Source organism: Daucus carota, chromosome 5 (assembly GCF_001625215.2).
Source record: "Daucus carota subsp. sativus chromosome 5, DH1 v3.0, whole genome shotgun sequence".
NCBI classification, from domain to species: Eukaryota; Viridiplantae; Streptophyta; class Magnoliopsida; order Apiales; family Apiaceae; genus Daucus; species Daucus carota.
The window spans coordinates 16139607-16163743 of record NC_030385.2 but is presented as its reverse complement, the minus strand read 5'-3'; the positions used below and the strand labels follow the sequence as shown (position 1 = coordinate 16163743).

Sequence of the window (24137 nt, the reverse complement as noted above, 5' to 3'; positions counted from 1 at the left end):
GCATGAAAAGAATGAATTTGGAATAAATATTAATTTTTATATTAGCTCTCTTAAATATTTAATTATAATTAAAAATGAAATTAATTAATTATGTATAAAATAATAATACGACAATTGAATTATATTTTCTCAAAGTAAAATATATTAAAAAATTACCTTCAAATTAATTAATTATTTAAAATTAATCATTTTAAAATTAAATAATTTATTCATTACATCAATTTGAAAGTAAAAATACTTATATTTTGACCAATATTAATCAGAAAATACTAACAAACACATTTTATTAAGTTTTTTGAATATATATTTACATGTATTAAGATATTAATTTATATTTAAATATAAATCAAAATTTTAATTTTTGAAAACAAAATAGAAAACAAAAAATTGAAAAAATTCGACGGCAGATTACAACAAACGAGCGGCATTTCCTTATAGTAAATCCCGCCTAAAATTTTCACTCATACTCAAAACAACTCCATCTCTCTGTCTCATTCGGCGCACTCTCTCTCTCAGTCTCGCACCTCTCTCTCACCTCTCTCTTATTCCTTTCTAGCACCTCTCTCTTATTCTTCTTTGTGTCTCACACAAGGCACTTTTGTTAATCGCATACATTTGGGTTTCTGTTATATCTCAATTGCGAATTAGGGTTTGTCGAATTTGGGGGTTTTCAATTTCGAGTTCAAATTAGGACTTATTAACTCAAACTTCTTCGACTAATCGCTCTCATTCTTTGTTTGTAGGTATGATTTGAGTTACTCGGTTTCGATTTGTGTTAAGATAAATCCCCCCTCCCTATCTATCGCCTATTTGGGTTCTTGTTCATTCCTCTCTATGCTTATTTGAGTGTTCAGTGTGCTTATTTTGGGTTCAATTTTAAGGCTTGTCCTATAGTCAAGTTAGGGCTTATTTAAGTAAATTTTCGGGTCATTGCCTGGTCGTGGTTTCGGTTGCTGCTCACCCCCGTGGCACCACAACCCCCCCCTCTCTCTCTCTCTCTCTCTCTCTCTCTCTCTCTCTCTCTCTCTCTCTCTCTCTCTCTCTCTCTCTCTCTCTCTCTCTCTCTCTCTCTCTCTCTCTCTCTCTCTCTCTCTCTCTCTCCCCCCCCCCCCTCCTGCTTGCCTCGTCTCCCTCTCTCTCTCTCTCGATCGATTGAACATACATAATTTTACTGCTCCAAGACTAATGCTGAATTAGGCATGCTATTTGTACTTATATAGTGTTCCAACAATAATATTTTGTAATGTATATATAGTGCTGTCATTATACTTTTTAATTATTCCACATAATTACATAACCATGACTATTGTTTTGCGTATGCTAAGATCAATCAGATTGCTTTTGTAGCTATTTTCTATAAGACAAATAGGTCATGTTGTATCATCGTGTTCTGGAATAGATTCCCAGGTTCAATCAGGACTTACCAGATTAACTTTGTGCTTGCATGTTGTTGAATATCTTTATTATATAATTATTTGAATTACTTGTGACAATATCACTACGCCATATATGAGCTATGGCAATGGTTTGATCACTCGTGTTGCAATATTATGTTGCATTAGAGAGACTAATACATACCTAGTGCAACGATAATCGTTCATGTCCATTTAATGTTGCAATAGCCAAAATTACATGTTGCATAGAGTATGAGTAAAATAATTATTTTAATATGATAACAAAAAATACATAGAATAAAGTTAAAATACTTTTAAATGATTAATCAATATAATATAATATATTAAACATGAAAAAACTAAATATTGAAATACAATATTAATTTTTATACCATTTCTTTAAAATAATAAATTCGAAACTAATTGATTATGAATAAAAAAATAATTAATTAAATACGTAAATATTTGACTTTGAAAGTAATTAATAACAAAAAAATAATTTAAAAATTTAGAAAAGCATAAGCCAATCTATAAAATAAATAATTTTATCTTTAAAAAAGTACAAATGTAATTTTTAATGGTTAATTCGTAAAAAATAATATTCATGTGAAACCACTAAATTTTTCAAGTAATTTTGATTTCATCATTATAAAATTTTAAAGTAATTAATAATTACATTAATACCTTTAAAACTAATGAAATTGAAAAAAATAATGACATTGAAATCACTAATATTTTTTAAAAATAAAATAAATATTTTTTAAAATATCAAAGAAATTGAAAATGATATTTACGATGAATCATTCATTTCAGCAAAACAATCCACAAAATTTGAAAAAACCCCGTGTGTGAAAACTCAAAGAACGGCAAAACTCCCGCTTTAGTTTCACTCACCTTAGTACTCACATCACTTTTTTAACAAGCAGGCGGTATCTTTTCGGAGAGGGCGGGTTGAAATTTCAGATAAGTCAAGACTCTTTCTCAAAACTTAAAATGGCTACCTCTCTCAACATTGTTCTCTATCAGCTTTCCTCACTTCTCCATCTCTCTTATCTCACTTTCAATTGCAGGGTAAATTAAAGTCGCTTTCATTCAATCAACAGCAAACGGGGACTCACTGAACCGACTCGAGCTTCAAACAAAACTAGGGTTTATATTTGAATTGGGATTTTTTGATTCTTTTTTTGTTAAACTCTCTTAATTCCAGAACTAATTTGGTTTTTCCTCTTTGTTTCAGTGCTAATTTGGGGTTGAATTAGCTTTGGGGGCCAAATCTTGGGCTAGCTTGGATTCGTGTGGGTATGTTTTGTGATTTGTGTTTATGGTCAATGTGAAATTTCCTACCACATAAAAGGAACAAGTATCTGTGGTTTTATTGTTAATAATTACATGTCTTTGTTTTTGTTATATCACGTGTGTTGAATCTCTCTGTCTCTATCTTTTTACACTAGCTCACCTTGCTCCCATCTCTCTCTCTCTCTATTTACATTTTGTTCTCCTTGTGTGTTTGATTACAACACTCTTAATTATATGTTTTTCAAATTTAATTAAATTGTCCATTTAAGCAATTGAAATTTGTATCTTCAAATGTATATAAAGGTATGCACAGATCTGAGATGGGGAGGTGCCATGAGAGCTACAGTGTGCATCCAGAAGTTTGATGGTAAAGACAGTACAAAAACACAAGCTCTATGTTCATCTTAGAATTAGACCTTTTGTTTTGCTAAATAGAATTTCTAGTAAAGCAGTGTTTGATGGTGATATAAGATATCTAATGTCTCTAAATTACCTCATTTTCTGCAAATAGCAAATTATATTGTAAATGCTTAATTTAATTTTGGTTTGTGTATATAGTAATTCTGGTATGTTAAGTGGGTTTGTGGTATGCTAAATGGATTGGAATTGGTTGCTAAAATGGTTTCATCAGAAGCTTGTTCTGTCTTTGTACAATTGTTTCTCCTTTTCCTTTGTTTGGTAGTATAGTAGACTAGGAAAAAGAAGAGAAGAAAATATGAATGAGTTCAATAATAAAAGAACAACTAAAGGGCGCATTACTCTTTCATCTTTTTATACTATATATATATATATACATACACACACACACACACATATATATATATATATATATATATAGGGGGAGGTTCAAAAGAGACCGAGGCAAGGCGAGAGACTCGAGAGACCAGCTCTAGAACCGTTGGATCAGTTTTAAATATGTGGCTAGATTTACTATACGTTATATTAGTATAAAACCTGTATAATTCGTATAAGGGCAGTAGATGGAATGGTTTAATTGTTAAAAATAAAAATACGTACGTTTCAGTGTATCAATCACAGATTCATTACCAAACCTTCCTTTTAATTAAAAGATTATGCAGACAATCTACATCCCTGATTGATGCCTGTTCATATTTCTATTTTTTTCTACGTTCATGCTCAAGTCTATCAATGGAGAACAATCGATCTTATCAAGCTTGTTCTGGTATGTATATTTGAATCTATCATTTAAGTTACTGGCTTGTTTTAAACATACAATGGACAGAACAAGTTTTATTCTTATTGTTTTGCAGATGCTTCAAGCAACAGTTTACCCGAGGGTTCCAATCTTTTTGATGGTGTTGATCTTGAGAACCTTGGAAAGGACTGGATTCCCGAATGTCCCGACAGGTCAAAACCTAAAATGGGTCAACGTTTCAGTGATCTTGATCAGGGCTATATCTTTTATAAGGAATATGGCAGACAATCTGGATTCGATGTACGTCGTTCAACCGAAAAGAGTGATAGGTTTGGTAACACTATAACAAAGTATTACGTGTGTTCTAGGTCAGGTAGGCCGGAAGACAAAAATCTTGACGAGAACACAAAAAGAAGAAGAACTATATCAACAAAGTGCGAATGTCATGCAGAACTTGTGCTTGGGATTCACGACGGTGGAGGATTTTTTGTTAAAAAATTTACAGAGGCTCACAATCATCCGTTTGCAGGCAAGGGGGGAATGCAATTCTTGAGGTGCAGCAGGTCCCTCTTTGATTTCCATATGAGGTTCATTGTTGATGCTTCTAAATCAAACATTGGTGCCTCACGAGCCTTTACCATTCTAAAGTCCATGATTGGTTCATATGAGGATATAGGAGCTACTGTTGTTGATTTTAAAAACTTTTCTAGGGATATTAAAAAACATATTGGGAAGCACGATGCTGATATGATTATTTAGAAATTCAAGGATATACAAGATTCATCAGACCCCCATTTTAGATTTGAATACCGAACTGACTCACATAATCATCTAACTCAACTATTCTGGGCAGACGGTGATTGCAGAAAAAATTATGAAGTTTTTGGTGATGCGGTTTCATTTGATGCAACGTATAGGACAAACAGGTCAACTGGTTAATATTTTACGATATATAGTTCGGTATACAAGTTGCCAACTAATATTTTTTATTTTTTAAAGGTATGGAATGGTTTTTATTCCGCTAGTGGGGATAGATAACCATTGGAAGAGTGTAACTTTTGGTGCAATATTGCTTGAGAAGGAAGATAACGATAACTATATATGGGCCTGTGAATCCTTCAAGAAAGTTTTTGTCAAGAATCCTAAATGTATAATCACAGATCAGGACCTTGCAATGAAGGTTGCTCTCCAAACTTGCTTTCCGTTAGTTAAGCATCGTCTTTGCATGTGGTATATAATGAAAAAATTTCCCTCAAAGGTAGAATATTGTCTTTCCACAGTTTGTGTTCAATCATGTTTGATAGTATGTGTTTCTATAATCAAATCACCACGCAATTCTATATCTGTCTTTCTATACGCTATATTTTTTGTATTAAACAGATAAACTTGTTCTAACTTTTTCTATAATATGTTCTAACTTTTGTTCTAACCGTGATATATCTAGCTTGGTACTGTTTTCTGCGCCGAGTCAGGCTTCATGGAGAAACTTAACCAGTTTATCTGGTCAGATCATATTACTCCAGAAGAGTTTGAACAAGGATGGTCTGATGCTATTGAAGAATTTGACTTGAGTGACAATGTATGGCTCAGGGAAATGTTTGAACTGAGGAATTTTTGGATTCCAGCATACTTTAATGACGAGCCAATGGTTGGCCTTCTCCGAACAACATCTAGATCAGAGAGTTCTAATTTTTATTTTGGCAATTATGTTCAAAGAGGAGACACACTTTCAGAGTTTTATCTCTGTTATCAAAGTGCAATTGACAAACAGAGGAATAACTCGAAGAAATTGACCCACTATGATGATTTCACACCAAAGTTAATCACTGACAGAGAGATTGAGAAGGATGCACTGAGGCTTTACACCAGGGCTATGTTCTATAAAGTACAGGAGGAGATCAAAGCTGGTAGTATGGATATTGTCGTCTTGAGCATGAATTTTTCGGAGAATACAAGAACAATAATGATTCAAGACACATTCAAAAAGGGAATCACTTTCAAGGTTTGTAAGAATCAACATGTTCATTGTTATTTGCAAGAACTACAATGATGTATTTTTATATTTGGTAGGATTTCTATGATTATCCAGCTAAAATGTATCATTTTTCAGGTTGCAGTTAACATAGAAACAAACAATATTGAATGTTCGTGCAAACTTTTCACCAGAGCTGGTTACCTATGCTCTCATGCTTTTTTCTGCCTTGGCATATGTGGAATAAAATTAATACCAAGACAGAATGTATGCAACAGGTGGCTGAAGAATGCCATAGAGCGTTTCAGTACACTAGAGCTTGGAGAAATATCTGATACTGGTACAACACAATTATCTAGACGGGTTAAGTCGCAAGATTGTTGGTTTGAATTTCAGGGTTGTCTCAGTGATGCATCTGGGAATCCCGATATTTTGGAGTATATTAGAAGTGGCCTGAGTAGTATGCGTAAGCACATTACAGTGACAATGAAGAAGCCAAGGACACGATTGAATTCTGAACAAATTGAAGAATTAATAGATTCTCGTGTTGTTGAAGAGGTGACCATACAGAATCCTAACAAAAGCAACAACAAAGGCAGCAGAAAAAGGATTGTATCTGGAGCAGAAAAGTCTATTGGCTGTAACAAAAGAAAGAAGAGGAAGTGTGCAACATGCAAGGAATATGCTTTTCATGATTCAAGAACATGTCCTGAAAAAAACTGAATGATCGATTTTGTTTTGTTTTAATTTTTTATATGAATCTGGGTTTGTTAGTTGGAGATTAAACTTTTTTACATTTTTCAATTTTGAATGAATTTGTAGTTGGATCCTATACATTTCTGATTTTATAATTTTCTTTTAAAGATTCCTTAAACTTATTTACTTTTTTACAGTTCTGAATTTGTAGTTCTCATTTTTACATTTTTTCGTTTTGAATAAATTTTGTAATTCTTCCTTTTTTTAGTTATTCTTTCAATTTTTGTTAAACAATTGGTTTAGGAAACTACTTAATGTAGAATATTTAATGTAAAAAACGTAAAAGTTTACTATAAATATACAAAACTGCTAGAACAATATTTGGAATAGTTAATAGAATCGGTATTATTTGCACTATAGGATTAGTGTGGTTGGCAGAAACTTATTATAGGTAACGGATTAATTGGAAGAACATATGGTTAAAATAGAAGGTCTAACAAAATAATATGCCATGTTCAAAACAGAAACAAGTTACCGACATAATTCGTGTCTCACATACCAACAAAATACATAATTAGATAAAGACAACAGTTCAACATCATGATGAGTTTGCCTCTGCAATCATGTGCTTGATTTTCAGTCTAACACTGAATTTGCTCTTTCATTCATCTCTTTAAACGATTTCTTAATAGACTCCATCTTTTCGTCAGGTACATCGCTCTCCTTTGCATACAACATGTGAAGCAAGAAGGTCTGTTGTACTGACTGGTATGAAGCCAGGAGAGAATCCACCAATCTGTGTTTTTCCTGCCAAATAAAGTTGCAGAAGGGAAAATAATTTTTGATGAATAATTATAAAACACACATAACATACTTGGTCAAGTAATCAAATATAGAACAACATACATTAACAAAATTCTCAGAATCTACACTCACTTGATCCATCCACCCTGAGTGGTTCCCCTGTCAGCAAAAAATGAAAAAAATGAATCACTAAAACTATATTCAACGAACATGGTATTTTTAAAAAGATATATGTAACCTGTTCAAAGCATGGTCTTGGAATTTTTCCTTGATCTGGCTTATCACAATGCTCTTCAGACAATTTGGGAAAATCCTGGGCAAACATACATGATTTCTTCTCAAACACCATACAACTAGGGATGGCAGAAAAGACCGATCCGAATGGATATCCGACCGTTTCGACCCGAATGGATTTTACCGAACCCGATATTTTGGATTTGGATTTGGATTTGGATTTGATTTTTAGACCCGAACGAGTTTGGATTTGGATTTGGATATTAGGTATTCCGTATCGAAACCCGACCCGAAATCCAAATTCGATCCGAACCCGATCCAAACCCGAAACCCGAAAAAAAATCCGAATAATATATATTTTATAAATTATATATTATATATATTATTTATAATTTTTTAGTCCATGATATATATAAATACGTATAATTTCAATTTACAGTTAATATTTAATTTTATATATTATATATATTAGATTATATTAAATTACTAGATACGGTAGTACAGTATATACTAGTAAGTTAACCAAGAGTCAGGTCACGTGCACATACAGTCTCATTCACTAGGTCAATAGTCAATACTCTCACCTCCAGCCTCACGCATAAATCATCTTTCGCAAAAGGGGATTAGGGTTTGGGTCGCGAGGCTCGAGCGAATGCAGAGTCTGAATGATACACAACCCACGGATGAAAAGTCCTTCTTCTCACCTCTTATTTTCACAGAGATGATGGGTGGGGATTTCTCATCCTTTTCAATTCAATTAGCTTGAAGGTAAGAGTAAGTATGTGTGTATGTGTAAATCGTTCGTATGATCGATTGATTGTTGTTGTTGGTGCGAGGTCGAAATTAGAGGGGAGATTATGGGTTTGAGTCAGGCAGAACTGGTGGTTGTGATCGGTGATGGTGGCGGCTTTACACGGCAGCTTTAATTCGGGTTTAGATAAAACCCGAACCCGATCCGAAATCCGTTGGATCGGGTTCGGGTTTTGATTTTCAGATCCAAACGGGTTCGGTTCGGGTTCGGGTTTGGTGAAAATTTTCGGGTTCGGGTTTGGATATCACAGATATCCGACCCGACCCGACCCGTTGCCATCCCTACATACAACAGAATATCTATGATTTTTTAACTCCAATTTTCAATTTTGAGTTACACCAGAAAGTGTTCTGGTGAACTAAAAAATTTAACATGTACATTTAAGTAAAAAGTTAGCTTGTAGAACATTGTATTGAACTTTAAAAAATAAAATCAGAAACTTTTATGTAACAGACCGAATCAAGGGACGGTCTTGAGGTTCTTGTCCAGTCTCTTCTGCTACATGTCCATTCTTGACCTTTAGAAAACGACTTTACAACAGACAGAAATTACAATTATGTAGTTTTCGGAGAAGAATTCACAAAAAATTGATATGAAGTCATCATCTTTTATGAAAGTTTTTAACAAAACCTTTGGAATTAAATCCCAGTCGAGGTCTGCATCAGAGCTGTCCATCGTACGCCAAACGTCACCCCCCTTTGAGAATGTTATCAAAAATCAATTAAACAAGAATTTTTCAAATCATAATCACCATTGATATCATCTAAATAACAAAAACGTAAAAAAATATATATTCAGTTCTACAATAAAAAAAATATAATCTATCATAATACATAGTTTTAGGCTTGAATTGTCTTTGTAATATGCATAAAATTCGATCCTGAACTATATATATTGGTCAAGATAAATTACCATTTGTGTTTTTTCAACATCAGGATTCTGGGTAGATCTTCCAAATGCATCATCATCAACACTACCCTATAAAAGACATTACAATAGACATGATTTGTGTTGTTTAACCTGTCTAAAAAATCAATATGTGGAAGTATCAATTCAGTAAATGTTTTATTTTTAAATTCACCTTTATCCTGCAACTCTGAAGAGTTGTGTAGTCAATGTTTGGCGCTCGCAACTCCCCATCTACCAGGAAAGACCGTTGTATCAAGATCTGTTCCAGCTTGTTCAAACAGTAGTTGTTCCAAGGGAGAAACCTAGGCTTTTCTCTCTCTGAGAAAGTGTTCCTCCCAATGAAACTATCAAGAAACATGTACTGTAAAATCATGAAAAAAAATGTTGTTATGATATATATTAGAAAGCTCATCATCATGGTCAGGAAAAAAACAACCAAAAAAGGTCATACCAGCAGAAAAGGGAGCGAACCCGTGTAGTATCTGGTTTCTTTGTTCTGTAACCAGAACTTGGTAGACTTCTTCAAACATTTAATTACAAACTCACACCAATTATAATTATAACAAGAGTCCAAATCACAACAAAATCCTAACAATTTTTGTCTGATGTACGAATTCGAAGGAGCTTGGCAAAAAAAACCAATTAACAGAGATATGAAGTTTTGTTTGAAATTAAAATCCGCCAGCATGGAATTTTCTACAGCAATAGCCACATCCTTCACCGAAACTCTAAAAGCATTCTTAGAGGTTCCATATTGCTTCATCCACTCTTTGGCCGGAGTTTCACTTTTAACAAATGGTATTGTCTTCGATCCTAATGGTAACCCAAGAACACGATGAACATCAACATCAGAAATTTCAATAGACATACCGTCTATAACAAACCTGCATGATTCATAATCAAATTTGGTGACAATACCGTAAGACAAATATTTTGGATAGGTATGAAGTTCAAAATCCAAAATGCTCCCAAATCCAGTCTCAGAGATCCATTGTCTCTGTGCACTACTCAAATTTTTAATCATCTCAGAGAAAAGGGATGGACTGTGTTTCATAGACAATTTGTGTCGATCGTTGATGATATCTTCTTCGACTATTTCCAGAACAACTTCTTCTTGCTTTACCTCACGAGTCCTCCTTTTTTTCTCTCGTGCAACCTGAGTGGTTAAGTATTTATATATAATTAGTGTGTTTTTTGTTCTTTTCACATGTAAACATTTTTTATAAACCCCTTACCGATACAACATCCTCAGTTCTCTTCCTATCAACACACTGCCTTTTGGGGTTCTTTCTACCACTTCTTAACACATTGTTACCTAACACGATGGAAAAAAACAAAAATGCAACTAATTATTCTTTTCATGGATTTAAAATCATGGTAATGCATAATATATGTTACGTTTTTAATTAAATGCTAAGATCTTACCTGCAGATTTGCAAGCATCTATTAAGCGCATCATATCCATATCAGACCTCCTCTTCCGAGTTCCAGAAGCTGTTTTGTAATACTGTCAGAATAAAAAATCTATAGACATGTGGATCCTGGTTTTGTAAACTTTCTTACATTCTTTTTGGAACAGATCCAGCAAACCGGTTCTCAATTCCTCAACGTCTTCATCGCTAAACCAAGTTGTTGACATCTAGAAACGGAAATGAATCAACTAATTAGTTAAAAGAATGTTACGGTACAAACGAAGGGTAATTCTTCATTAAGTGTATAACATACAAACGAAGGGTAATCCTTCATTAAATTGAACGTGTGAGGACACATCTTCAAGAATTGAGTTGTATAAAACAACACATAAAATCCGCAGCTTTTGTCATCATCTTGATTTGGAACCTGTGATGTAATATAAAAAAGCCTCAGAAAACATAATTGTAAATGACTTCACCAAGTTTTTCTTCTGAAAAAAACCTCGGGGATTAGAAAAGGAATCGAGTCAATATTCCTCGGAGAACAGTCTCTGTTTGCATATTTGTAAAAAGACTTCAACAACCTAGATTGAAAAAAAAGAGTGACCATTATTGAAGTGTATCCTTACACAGGAACAGTACAATTAAGATAAAAAGTCGAGAGGTAGAGGGAAAAAAATACCCTCGAATGAATCCTTCTATCTTTCCTGATACCGAACCTTTTAAAGAATCCAGCAATAACATAGTTGGGCGTTCACCCCCACCCTTTAGATCATTACTTGGGTTGCATAATACTATCAACACCCAGTGATTCCTGAATTTTACCAAAAGTACCATAGGTAATTGTCAATTATTTTCCTTTTTTTTTAAATAAAAATTCACATTAAAAGTTATAAAAGGTTGAATACAGAAGTCCTAAAAACTTACCACAGACATAATGGGAAAAAAACATATTTCATGTGGAAGAATTTGTCCTTCATTAGGCGACTATATATTTTCTCTCTACCTTTCTTATTGTAATAATAAGATTTTGTTGCCAGTGGATCAACATATAAACATGTTTTGGCTTTCTCTTTGCCCAGTGAAGCCCATAAAAGTCTGGATAAGTTTAAAAAATTAAAGAACTTGAATTTGAGAATATCTTTTCAATTGAGAACATGCAGTCACAAGTAGGTTTTTATAAGTTATCATACCTGAAGTACCGATCTCCCTGATCATCATTCAGCTTGTTTGGATCAGCTAACAAGAAAGATACAAACAATCAATTAGAAAGAATCAATAAAACACACTGATTGTAGAAGTGTTTGAAGTTCTATTTTTCAGACCAAACCTTTTTTACCAGCTCCTGAGAAGCTAACCCTCTTTGCCATGGTGTGTGTGTTTAATTGATTTCTTCCGTGTTCTCTTTTGCAACAACAGGTGAGTAAAAGTGTAGTTGTGTTTTGTCCAAAAAAGAAAATGGATAAAGAACACCGGGAGTATTTGATTAATAGATTTTTTTTGTAATGATCAATAATTGCGGCAGTACAGCACATAATAAGGGTGATTTGGAACAGTAAAGACATTAGACTCTAAAAACCGGCATTCTTAAGACCATTTGACAGATTAAGTTTACTAAGTTATATTTAATGCTCTATTTAATCTTGTTCCAATTGTGGAATTTGGAATCTAATTACAATTTGTCAAACAAGTCAAATCATTTGCTGACTCTGCAAATTGGTTTCAAAGTGTGATATAATTAAATTAGACGTAATGTGAATACTCATTCAAAATTTAGCAAATGTCTAAGGAACACAAAAAAGATAAGCACCATGAATGTATAAAAATAATCAATTACAATCAGGACCAGAGGCATTTATAATACAAAACACGTTACAAAAAAGAACTTTAAAAAGTAGAGAGTAATAGTATGTATTAATTTTGTAAGAAATATAAACATTGAAAACATTGGATAAATAAAAAAACGGGGCATTTATTTTTTTATACAGGTGTTTTTAAATATAAACCTACTAAATATAACATTTTACGAAATCCATTTTGTTGCAACCTTTTACGCATTCATCACACAACTGTGTACACATAAGTATAATTTTTACATTAATAGATTTTTTCACTAGTATCTACCTATTGATACGGTTACACTTTTCATTATTTCTAATTTTTTTCCAAATTTATTTAATATATCACAGAATTTAAATTTTGTTAACTTTCACTTAGGATACTATTAGTTTAACATTTAATTTTTGTTAAACAATTGGTTAGGAAACTATTTAATGTAGAATATTTGTTTTCTCATAGGTTTTGTATAGCAGTTGCATACTGCCATATTTACTGCTGATATTATTTTTTTTAAAAACATAGAGGTGGAATTATTTTTCTTGGCCTTTTCCATTGTACTCGGCGTTCTTTCATGGTCTGGTAACACGTAGAACACTCTAAAGAATCGTATTATCAAGACACATGTTATTTAATACTTTACATCGAACTAAAATTTAAAAAATCGAAAAAGATTTTTGCCTTTTTTCCTGTGAGTTGTATATTGGTATGACATCTAGACCAAAAATACATCATAAAAAAACGTTTTTGCTTTGTAATTTATAACCGAGTCATGTAGTATTTGGAACACTTTGAAGAGATCCATTCTAGAACAGAACATGGATCAAAACCGTTCTTTTAGCTTATCTTTTAGCCTATCAGAATAATTCTCATAAAAAAATAAAATTTGTTCAGAGTGACACTGTATCTCTTAATTTTATAACCCATATAATAATTCATAAAAACGATTCCATAGGATGATCATTATAGAAATCCTATTTTTCATTCATTCCAATATATATCATATTTCGTTACGGAGATATTATGAAATTGAAATGTCCAAGAAAGTAAACATCATATGGAATAAAAATACAGAAAAACTATTAAAAGAACTAGCTGTAGAAAAGAGGAAGTACTCATTGTTTTTTTAGGACGAGAAATACCAATCTGCTGCAAGTTCTGGAAAAATATCCGATGGGCAACACCTTAGACGAGTAATTGGGACTCTTTTCTCGTAAGAATACGCTGACATTCTGATAGCCATTAGGTTCGATGATCTCTCCACATACCGAAGTACACAAGATTGGTGTGCCAAATCTTTTAACCTACGAATGTTTAATAAGATATCTGAATATTCGGAGTTTTGGTTAGGGTTATTCACAAGATAAACAGCTGATGCTGAATCTGACTCGACCTCAATGTATCTTGCATTTTCCTCGTCGGCCATCTTAAATCCATAGTATATTGCCAACAGATCTGTATAAATAGGCTCTGAATATTCTACTATCCCGTAATATCCACAGGAAAAATGACCCGACCTTGACCTCATGAGACATCCAATTGCAGATGAGCGAATTCCTTCATCACTATGACCACTTACATTGATCTTCCAAAAACCAGCGGGCGGTTTATTCCACGGGGCCATTCCTACTAGAAAAAAAAATATGAAATAAACAAATAGTTAAGATCTCTTTATATAGGTGGTCGAAAAAATTCTGTAAACACAGAATTTATGTCAAGTATAAAAACGTTGATATTCTTTCCATAAACTGTGATTTTTCATTGAAAAACTGTATCACATGCATTAATTCATTAAATACGTTTTTTTGCTTACGAAGAGTTTTTTTGGGGATAAGCATATATTCCACAACGATTTTTGTGTACGATGCTTCAATGAAAAGACAAAAAATCAAAAAAATAACCTGTTTTCTTGCCCTTATAATTTTTTTGTGTTATTTTATTTATATTATAACGGTTTGGCTAGTGTGTGCTCATGGGCACATTCTAAGCGCGAAAATTTTTGTATTTTTGGGAGATTTTGATTGGTTTTTGGTTGGTGTATTTGCAGGGGGGTCCACCATTATCATTAGATAGGAGCCAATCAAGATGATTCCATAGAAAAAAAGATATTATAAACATTTGATTCCAACGGAATACAAATGTTTGTGTCCTCTTAACGCTTCCAATTAAAAATGTTCTATAATGACACATTAAACATAGCTCTATTTAACAATTAATAGAAATCATGCAAAGCTTGGGGTGACATGAAAAACATTTAAGCTAACACTTCGATATGCACAGTAATCTGCTACAAGTTTCAAGGTTTCATTTAGCTAGGTTTTCTTTTTAGTGTTCTTCGTTTATCTTGAGCATAGTAACAAACACATTATACCAAAATTTTTACATGTTTTTAGTTATCGAACAACATTAAGCTTTATATTGGATTTCATTTTCAAAAAATAAATTAGTTTTTATATTTTTTTGAATTCACTTTTGTGGGATCCTCAAGTTTTTTTATTGAACAAATTAACGACCGTTTAAAAAATTCAAAAAAATTTAATATTAAATATATATTATTTAATATTCAGTTTTCTGGGAACACGTTAAAGAATTATAACTTTTATTATGATCTTTGATGTGGAACAAAGTGATAGTTGATCATTATCAAACATATGGTGAAACGATTCAATTAAACGATTCTAAAGTTTAAATTTTTTATCATTTTAAATATGGTTAACGTCAATTAACTCAGCATTTATTTCGACTCATCTGTTTTCTGATAAATTCAAAATTCTATTCATCTTTTTTACCGGATCTGTTCTACCTGGAAATCTTAACGAATATTAACGAATTCAAAAAGACTTCCCATTATTAATAAATTCCTTTTGTTAGTTGTTAAAAATTCCATATTTTGACTAGACTCAATCAATTAAAAACTGAAAAGGAATTTTTTTTTTCCAATAACATAACCCCGTTCTTTTTTTTTTTGTGTGTTAATATATAACTTGATTAATGGTTATTTTTAAAAATACAAAAAATATTAGTCATCTTACATGGATAACGCCATAAAAGATGCTCAAAACTCATTTTTTTTCTCTGTTCAAATGTTTTTTTAATATCATCGCATGTGTATTAACTGGAGAAGATTAAAAGATTAAGCCCCAAAAAAAAAATTAACTTGTTCAAGGATGTATATTAACAGGAGAAGATTAAAAAGATTGACAAAGAACACAAAATAAAATACATATAAAAAAACCTATTCTTTCTTCTGTTCTCCTTCATCCCTCGGAACTTGGCTTCCTTCACCGTGTTCCAACTTTCTTTTGTTACCGATTTGGGGTGGCGCGAACTTAGTTGGATCTATCATGTGAAGACCGAGGGCCTGTTGCTCGTCCCTGTGTCTCTTAAGTAAATCTATCATCCTTTCATTGTTTGAGTGGTGTATCTCAAGCAACTTAATCTTATCTTTCAGCCTTTTGTTTTCTTCCTCCAAAAGTGTGACGGTTTCTTTCATCTTGGTGTTCTCCTTGATAGTATCCAGAATGATCTTATCTGCTTCTGAAGACATTATGTAAAATAGAACTCTCGGTAGGATTTGTGGTTGTGACTTGATTTTTTTATGCGGTTACATAGTTCTGATTGTGGTTTTATATAGTAAGGAGCAAGTAACTTTTGGAATTCAGTCACGTCTCCCCTGATGGACCCTACGGCTTCACATACGACTTAATAATAATTTTTACATTTTAATACATTCATGTATCTGTTTACCATGGATTGTACTGTAGGTTAACCAGCATCTAATCATTTTTATCAATATTCAGTGTACATTTTTTACACCTAAAATCGAATTATTTATTTTGGGTTAGAAAATCGTTTTTTCTTACCACCCTGTTTATTCAAATTTAATATAAACTCGTAGTATTTGATATAAATAGGATGTTTCTGTTTTGAATAAGAATGTTTATAATTTTTAAAATTTTTAGTTTGCAACAATTAGGGATTAAAAAAACCATATTTTTCAATGAGGTTCTTTGTGTTGTTCATGTAGAGCATTAAAAAAATAAAAGTTAATCTATCAAGCAGAAACACACTAGTAACTTGACTTTAGGGGACTGTCCCATATCATCGCTTTTTAATTAAAGTTTGTTATGATAACTCACTAAAGAGAACACTAGTAAATGGTACTAGTACGCAAAACAGAATCTCTCATAGAACAGAAAACGGAGGGTTGCATGCGTCTTGAAAAAAACACCTACTCGATTACATAGACTTTTTTTAAGCTTCTCATAATGAACAAGATTTCACTTGGATCCCGAAAAAGCATTAATTTTATTTTCTTGGATCCCTTTTATAAACTGAAAAAATAAATTGACTTGGATTAAATGCATGTACTGTCAGCTTCAAATGAATAGCCGCATTAAAAAAATCAAACTCTTGAATTTTTTTGAAACTGACTCTAAGGTTAAATTTATTAAGTGCATAAATCTGTTAAAACGAAAATCCTTGTTTTCTATTTTTTAATGAGAGAAATCATTGTAGAATATAAAATGAGGTCGAAAGTGCTTATATTTTATTTTTGTGAAATAAAAAAATTTATAAAATTTATAAGTAAATCGTTCGATAAGGTATTATATCTCTTAACTTAATCTATCTGTTAAGGGTTTAATCCATCGCCTCTACATCCTCCTCATCTAAGTATACACATCGTTCTGTTGGGCATACAAATACTTCACCCAAGTGTTTTAAGAGATAGTTTAAATTTTTGGAAGTACTTAAAATAAATTATATTTCGAATTAATATAATTTACTGGAAGGGTGATTTGAGCATTAGATAATACATGAAGGTAATAAGGTTGTACAACAATTAATTTGCTGATTAATCAAACGGTGAAAAAACGTAATTTTGGTTAATCATGGCAATGATTTACAAGAGTTAAGTTCCATGTAGTCCACGTATTTACTGTAGTACCGTAGACCACGTATGTTCTGCAACTATAGAATGACATAAAAAACATTGCAAAATGTATGAAAATTGTTATTTTGTGAAATACATTCTATAAATATCACTATTTCATGAAAAAATATTGAAAATCATTTATGTTCGACAAGTAGAACACATATGTTGTGTAATATGTAAATATATTCTGCAAACTTAACATGTTTTGCAGAATAATGTGTTTTTCACTATTTAACTTGTAGAATGTTTAGGATTGTCAAAATTTTTAACAAAATAATGATGTTTATAGAACATGATTTGCAAAATAACACATTTTGCAATATCTTTATGTCATTCTATAGTTGCAGAACATACGTGGTCTACGGTACTACAGTAAATATGTGGACTACATGGAACTTTGTTCTGATTTACAAATACATATTTACATTCCGGTTTTGTTTGACGAATCATACGGTGGGAAAAAAAAAATACACGAAGATCATTGTAATGATTTACACACTCAGATTTAAAAAAAAAGACGAGGTTTATTTAACAACAAAGTTAAATTTAGAACCCATGATAGATCACCTAATACAATCATCTAAAAAAATGAATAATATAGCTATGCACATCTTGGGGGTAATATAATCTGGTTAATATCATTATCATCTAACTATGCACATCGTTCTGCTGCGGATCCCAATAGTTCACCTAAGTGTTTTGTTGGGTGTTTTCTTATTTACGATTATAGTAATTTTAAAAATATTTTAAATTTTTTAAATTACTTAAAAAAAATTATTTTTTGAATTACTGTAATTATTGAAAGGGTGATTTGAGAATTAGATTCTACCTGAAGGGTAATAAAATTTGTCCAGCACGAATATTGACTGGAAAATCAATAAATTTGAATTGTCTTAACACACATTTTGTTCAATGCGAGTCTGATTAACTCCATCGCCTCGATATCCTCCTCATCTCCTTGTGCACAAACGTTATGTTGCGCTTCCCTATAACTAAAATAGGTGTTCTGTTGGGTGTTCTTTTGTATCCGAATATGAAAATTTTAAAAGATATTTTAAATTATTTGAATTAGTTAACAAAAAAGTAATTTTTGAACTATTATAATTCATTGATGATTTTTGGTATGCATACACGACTTCACTAGACAACCCCACGACTTTTAGACACGTCTCTGAGTAAAAATTGTAACTTTTGTACTCCATTTTACTTGAATTAAATGTTTTATCCTATATAACCGCCAGTAATTTAAAGATTTGATATAATGACAACTGAGCATAACATTTTTTACTAGAACACATAAAAATAATGATGCATAGAACCATGTCAAAAGTTGCATGCTTCTGGTAAGAAACATCTACTCTATTAATTACATCCTTACAGGTCTTTTTCCATGGGACACTGCTTCGAACTACACCCCCGAGATATCAAAAAATTCCTTTTCCCAAAAGAGTTCTTTGCTGTGTTCCTCAAACTGAATGTATGATGTTACGTTTCCTTGTTATGTTTCACTATTTTATTGACCACGTATTTTTTACATAAAAAAACTAAAAACTTGATTTAAATAATAGAATATTTAAGAAATGTGCATCTTTCATTCATGTTCTGAATCGGAAAAAATGGTCGTAAAGCAAAAATAATAAAGAACAAAAAAATTTTAATAAAAAAAAACCATTTACACTAAAACACAAAATTAAAATAAACATTAACTTTTATTCATAGTTAGACAGTGGATTACAACAAAAAAAAACATATTTTTAATACTAAAAATTAATTTACTTCTTTCCTTGTTCATCCACGTTCGGTGAAACCTTTGCCCGTTTCTTGGCCTCGTGTTCGTTGATTATTTCTTCACGAATCTTTGCATGTCTCTCCATTTCCGATGGAGAAAAATTTGAATCATCCCTCAGTAACCGATTGAAGGCTCTTCGTTCTTCAATATGATCCTTAAGAACTGTTACCACCGCTTCATCATGCGTCTGCTGAATCTCCATCAACTTAATTTTGTGTTCGAGAATACTGTTTTCCGCTTGAAGCGTCTTGATTCTTTCCTCCATTGAAGCATTCTCATTAGTAAGTTGTAGGAGATTCATCTGTGTGTTTGAATCCATCTTTGTTTTTTTGAGAGAGAAGTGCTTGAGGATGTTTTTTAGATTGGTTTTTTGGAAAGTTGAATGGGGAGTTTTTGTTCTTACTCGGATGCCTTTTATAGACTTCAAAAAATAAACCGGCTATTGGATTACATTCAGGAACTCTCTTCAAACAATGTATAACCGCATTAAACAAAACTGACTCTTGATTTTTTACTTCACTAAGTGCAACCATCTGTTTTAATAAAAAAAATGATTATTTATTTTTTAATATCTAGTTTTCTTATCTCACATAACACGTTATCCTAATTGTTGGACTGTCGATTACAATTAAGATATTTTTGTGAAATACAATCATTTTAATAATTTTTAACATAAATTTCTTGCACGAAGAATCATATTTTTTGATGTAATCTCTATGTTAAATTTTGTTTCAAAAAATATATATGACTGCTCTGACAGGTGGTTCTATTTTTGTAGAAAATTGAATGCACGAGAAATAGCGAGCATAGTTTAGATCTCCATATCTTTTCTATAGAGTGTTCTATTGAAATCAATAAAAAGAATCTCAAAAATAAAAAAAAAAATATATGGAACTGCGTCTTTTAGTGATTCATCAATAAGAATCATTTCAAAAATAATTCATTTTTAAAATATATATTATTTAATATTCAATTTTCCAGACATAAGTTAAAGATTTTTAACTTTTTTATGATCTTTGATATGGAACAAAATGATAGTTGATTCGTAACAAAAAACATATGGTGAAACGATTCAATTAAACGATTCTGTAGTTTTAAATTTTATCATTTTTAGTATGCGTAACGTCAATTAACTCAGCATTTAATTCTACTAATCTGTTTTCCGTTAAATTCAAAATTCTTTTCATCTTTTTACTGGATCTGTTCAACTTGAACATCTTAACGAATCTTAAAGAATTCAGAAGACCTCCCAATAATAATAAATTCCTTTGTTAGTTGTTAAAAAATTCCATATTTTGATTAGACACAATCAATTAAAAACTGAAAAGGAATTTTTTTTTCCAATACGATAAACCCGCGCCTTTTTGTGTTAATATATTACTTGATTAATGCTTATTTTTTTTATAATAGAATAAAAATTAGTCATTTAAGATGGATAACGTCATAAAAGATGCTCAAACTCAATTTTTCCTCTGTTCTATGTTTTTTAATATCATCGCATGTGTTATCGAGCCACACAGAAAAAAAACCATTTATTTGTTCAAGCATATATATTTTTCATATATGAGAAGATTAAAAGATTCACAAAGAACACAAAATAAAATACATATAAATTAACCTATTCTTTCTTCTGTTCTCCTTCATCCCTGGGAACTTGGCTTCCTTCACCATGTTCCAACTTTCTCTTCTTACCGATATTTGGGGGCTCGAACTTAGTTGGATCTATGATGTGAAGACCGAGGGCCTGTTGCTCGTCCTTGTGTCTTTTAAGTAAATCTATCATCCTTTCATTGTTTGAGTGGTGTATCTCAAGCAATTTAATCTTATCTTTCAGCCTTTTGTTTTCTTCCTCCAGATGTGTGATGGTTTTTTTCATCCTTGTGTTTTCCTTGACAGAATCCAGAATCATCATATCTGCTTCTGAAGACATGATGTAAAATAGAACTCTGGGTAGTATTTGTTGTTGTGACTTGGTTTTTTATGCGGTTACATAGTGCTGTTTGTGGTTTTATATAGTAAGGAGGAAGTGACTTTTGGAATTCAGTCACGTCTCCCTTGATGGACCCTACGGCTTTACACACGACTTAATAATAATTTTAAAATTAATACATTCATATTTTTGTCTACGAAGGATTGTATTATAGGTTAACCCCTAGAGTCATTTTTATCAATATTCAATGTACATTTTTTACCCCTAAAAATTTGAATTTTTTTTTTTGGTCAGAAAATCGGGTTTTCTTACCACAATTTTTATCCTAAAATTGATATAATCTCATAGTATTTTTTAGCTTTTATTTAAGTTAATCCGAGTTTTGAGAATTCTCAATTATTCAAAGCAATATATCACGTTCATATTAGTAAAATTAAAGTTTAAACATTTCTACAAAAATTTTGAAAAAATAAATAAATAATTTTTTGTTAAATAAGTGTCCCGTTTCATTTTTCGTAGTGGATTTCAATATGTTTTAGAAATTTTAAAATTTTTATATGTTTATAATTTTTTAGATTGTTAGTTTGCAACAAGTAGGGATAAAAAAACCGAATTCTCCGTGAGGTTCTTTTGTGTTGTTCACGTAGAGCCTTAAAAAAAAACTTAAATGCAATATCGTGTCTAGCAAAGACATTTTTACACCGCCAAAAAAAAGTTCAGCTAGCAAGCAGAAACCCACTAATAATTTGACTTTAGGGTTTTGTCCCATCTAACCACTTTTAATTAAGTTTGTTATGATGACTGTCTAAAACAGAACACTAGTAAACGGTACAAGAACGCAAAACAGAATCTCTAATAGAACAGAAAACGGAGGGTTGCATGCGTCTTTAAAAAAACACCCACCAAGCTTCTCATTATGGAGAAAGATTTCACTTGGATCCATATTTAGAATCCGTGTTTGCTGACCAATCATATGGTGGAAAAAAAATATACACGATAATCATGGTAATGATTTAAACATTCGGATTTAGAAAAAAAGGACGAGGTATATTTAATAACAACGTTAATTTTGTTTATTTAGATTTCTTACTGGGGGAATTTATCAAGTTTTTATCGAGATTTTCGAAATTAAGAACATACCTTCATTAACTAATAAAAAACATTGTTAAAAAATTAATTTACGACACGTTACAATTAATTTTTTTTTTATCATGTGATGTATTTTGTTGAAAGAACTCCTCAACAAGTTACTCATGGTAAATGTCAGACAATATTTATATTTTTTCAATTTTATTTAGAATCCATGACAGAACACCTAATACAACCATCTAGAAGACTTGGGTAATATAGCTATGCACATCTTGGGTAATATAACTTGGGTAACATCCTCCTCATCTCACTATGCACATTTGTTCTGCTGCGCGTCCCAATAGTTCACCTAAGTGTTCTGTTGGGTGAATTTCTTAAAAAAATTATTTTTGAATTACTTAAAAAAAATTATTTTTGAATTACTATAATTTATTGAAAGGGTGATTTGATAATTAGATTCTACCTGAAGGTAATAAAAACTGTACAACAATTAATTTGGTGATTTATCAAATGGTGGAAAAAATATATGTCACGATAATCATGGCAATGCTCTACATCTCCATATTTAGAAAGGTAAGCGGTATATTTAATAATGACGTTAATGCATTTTATCTAGATTTCTTTCCGGGTTGATCATTTCGAAAGGAAAACAGACCTTTTCATTAACTGATAAACATTGTAAAAAAAAATTATTTACGATGCGTTAATTTTTTTTTCCCAAATATCATTTAGAACCCATGAAAGAACATCTAATACAACCTAACGAAAAAAAATGGCTGATATGGCAAAACATTAACTCCATCGCATCGATATCCTCCTCATCTCCTTATGCACAACGTTATGTTGCGCTTCCCTATAGCTAAGTTAGGTGTTCTTTTGGGTGTTCCTTGTACCCGAATATGAAAATTTTTAAAATATAGTTTAAATTATTTGAATTACTTAACAAGAAACATATTATAATATATTGATGATTTTTGGTATGCATACACGACTTCACTAGACAACCCCACAACTTTAGACACGTCTTTGAGGAATTCTGAATTTAAAAGTGTAACATTATTTGTTTCATTTCGATATTCGCAAGAATATTTTTAAAACATTTAAAAAATATATTTTGTATTAATTCTTTATGAGTTACTTACAATGTATTAAAACGACGTGTTTAAATTATGCTCATTTACTTGAATTAAATGTTTTGTCCTATATAACCGCCACTAATTTAAAGATTTTGATATAATGACAATCGAGCATAACATTTTTTTACTAGTACCCATAAAAATAATGATGCATAGAACCGTGTCAAGGTTTGAATGCTTCTGGTAAGAAAACATCTACTCTATTAATTACATCCTTACAGGTCTTCCCATGGAACACTGCTTCGAATTACACCCCGAGATGTCAAAAAATCCCTTTTCCCAAAAGAGTTCTTGGCTGTGTTCCTCAAACTGAATGTATGATGTTACGTTTCCTTGTTATGTTTCACTATTTTATTGACCACGTATTTTACATAAAAAAACTAAAAAACTTGATTTAAAATATAGAATATTAAGAAATGTGCATCTTTCATTCATGTTCTGAATCGGAAAAATGGTCGTAAAGCAAAAATATTACAGAACAAAAAATTTTTAATAAAAAAATACCATTTATACTAAAACACAAATTAAAATAAACATTAACTTTTATTCATAGTTAGACAGTGGATTACAACGAAATAAACATATTTTTAATGCTAAAAATTATTTTACTTCTTTTCTTGTTCATCCACTTTCGGTGACACCTTTGCACGTTTCTTGGCTTCGTGTTCGTTGATTATTTCTTCACGAATCTGTGCATGTCTCTCCATTTCCGATGGAGAAAAATTTGAATCATCCCT

General features: G+C 31.5%; 1 protein-coding gene and 2 long non-coding RNA genes across 10 annotated transcripts in view; 1 reads left to right on the top strand and 2 right to left on the bottom strand.

Annotated features, from left to right (window-relative positions):
- The first annotated feature begins 2220 nt into the window (after positions 1-2220).
- LOC108220238 (protein FAR-RED IMPAIRED RESPONSE 1-like) overlaps positions 2221-24137 on the top strand; it is a 39925-nt gene continuing 18008 nt past the window's right edge. For 3 of the 8 annotated variants that reach the window (XR_010291740.1, XR_010291741.1, XR_010291737.1), the window contains exons 1-3: positions 2243-2543; positions 2632-2693; positions 2994-3057. Coding sequence is in view for 2 of the 8 variants with exons in the window: in XM_064092792.1 (XP_063948862.1) it covers positions 4853-5104; positions 5291-5848; positions 5957-6541 (1395 nt within the window). In the remaining 6 variants the exon portion in view is untranslated. Of the gene's footprint in view, positions 2544-2631; positions 2694-2993; positions 3058-3832; positions 3874-3961; positions 5105-5290; positions 5849-5956; positions 6651-24137 lie in introns of those variants that run through there. The other 5 variants (XM_064092793.1, XM_064092792.1, XR_010291739.1 and 2 more) reach the window with 5 other exon arrangements.
- LOC135152919 (uncharacterized) lies at positions 10836-11268 on the bottom strand. The gene is made up of 3 exons (XR_010292207.1): positions 11187-11268; positions 10998-11111; positions 10836-10911 (listed from the first exon to the last, which is right to left on the bottom strand). It is a non-coding gene; the product is annotated as an uncharacterized LOC135152919 (long non-coding RNA).
- LOC135152698 (uncharacterized) lies at positions 11617-12128 on the bottom strand. Its single transcript, XR_010292102.1, has 3 exons — positions 12015-12128; positions 11878-11923; positions 11617-11782 (listed from the first exon to the last, which is right to left on the bottom strand). It is a non-coding gene; the product is annotated as an uncharacterized LOC135152698 (long non-coding RNA).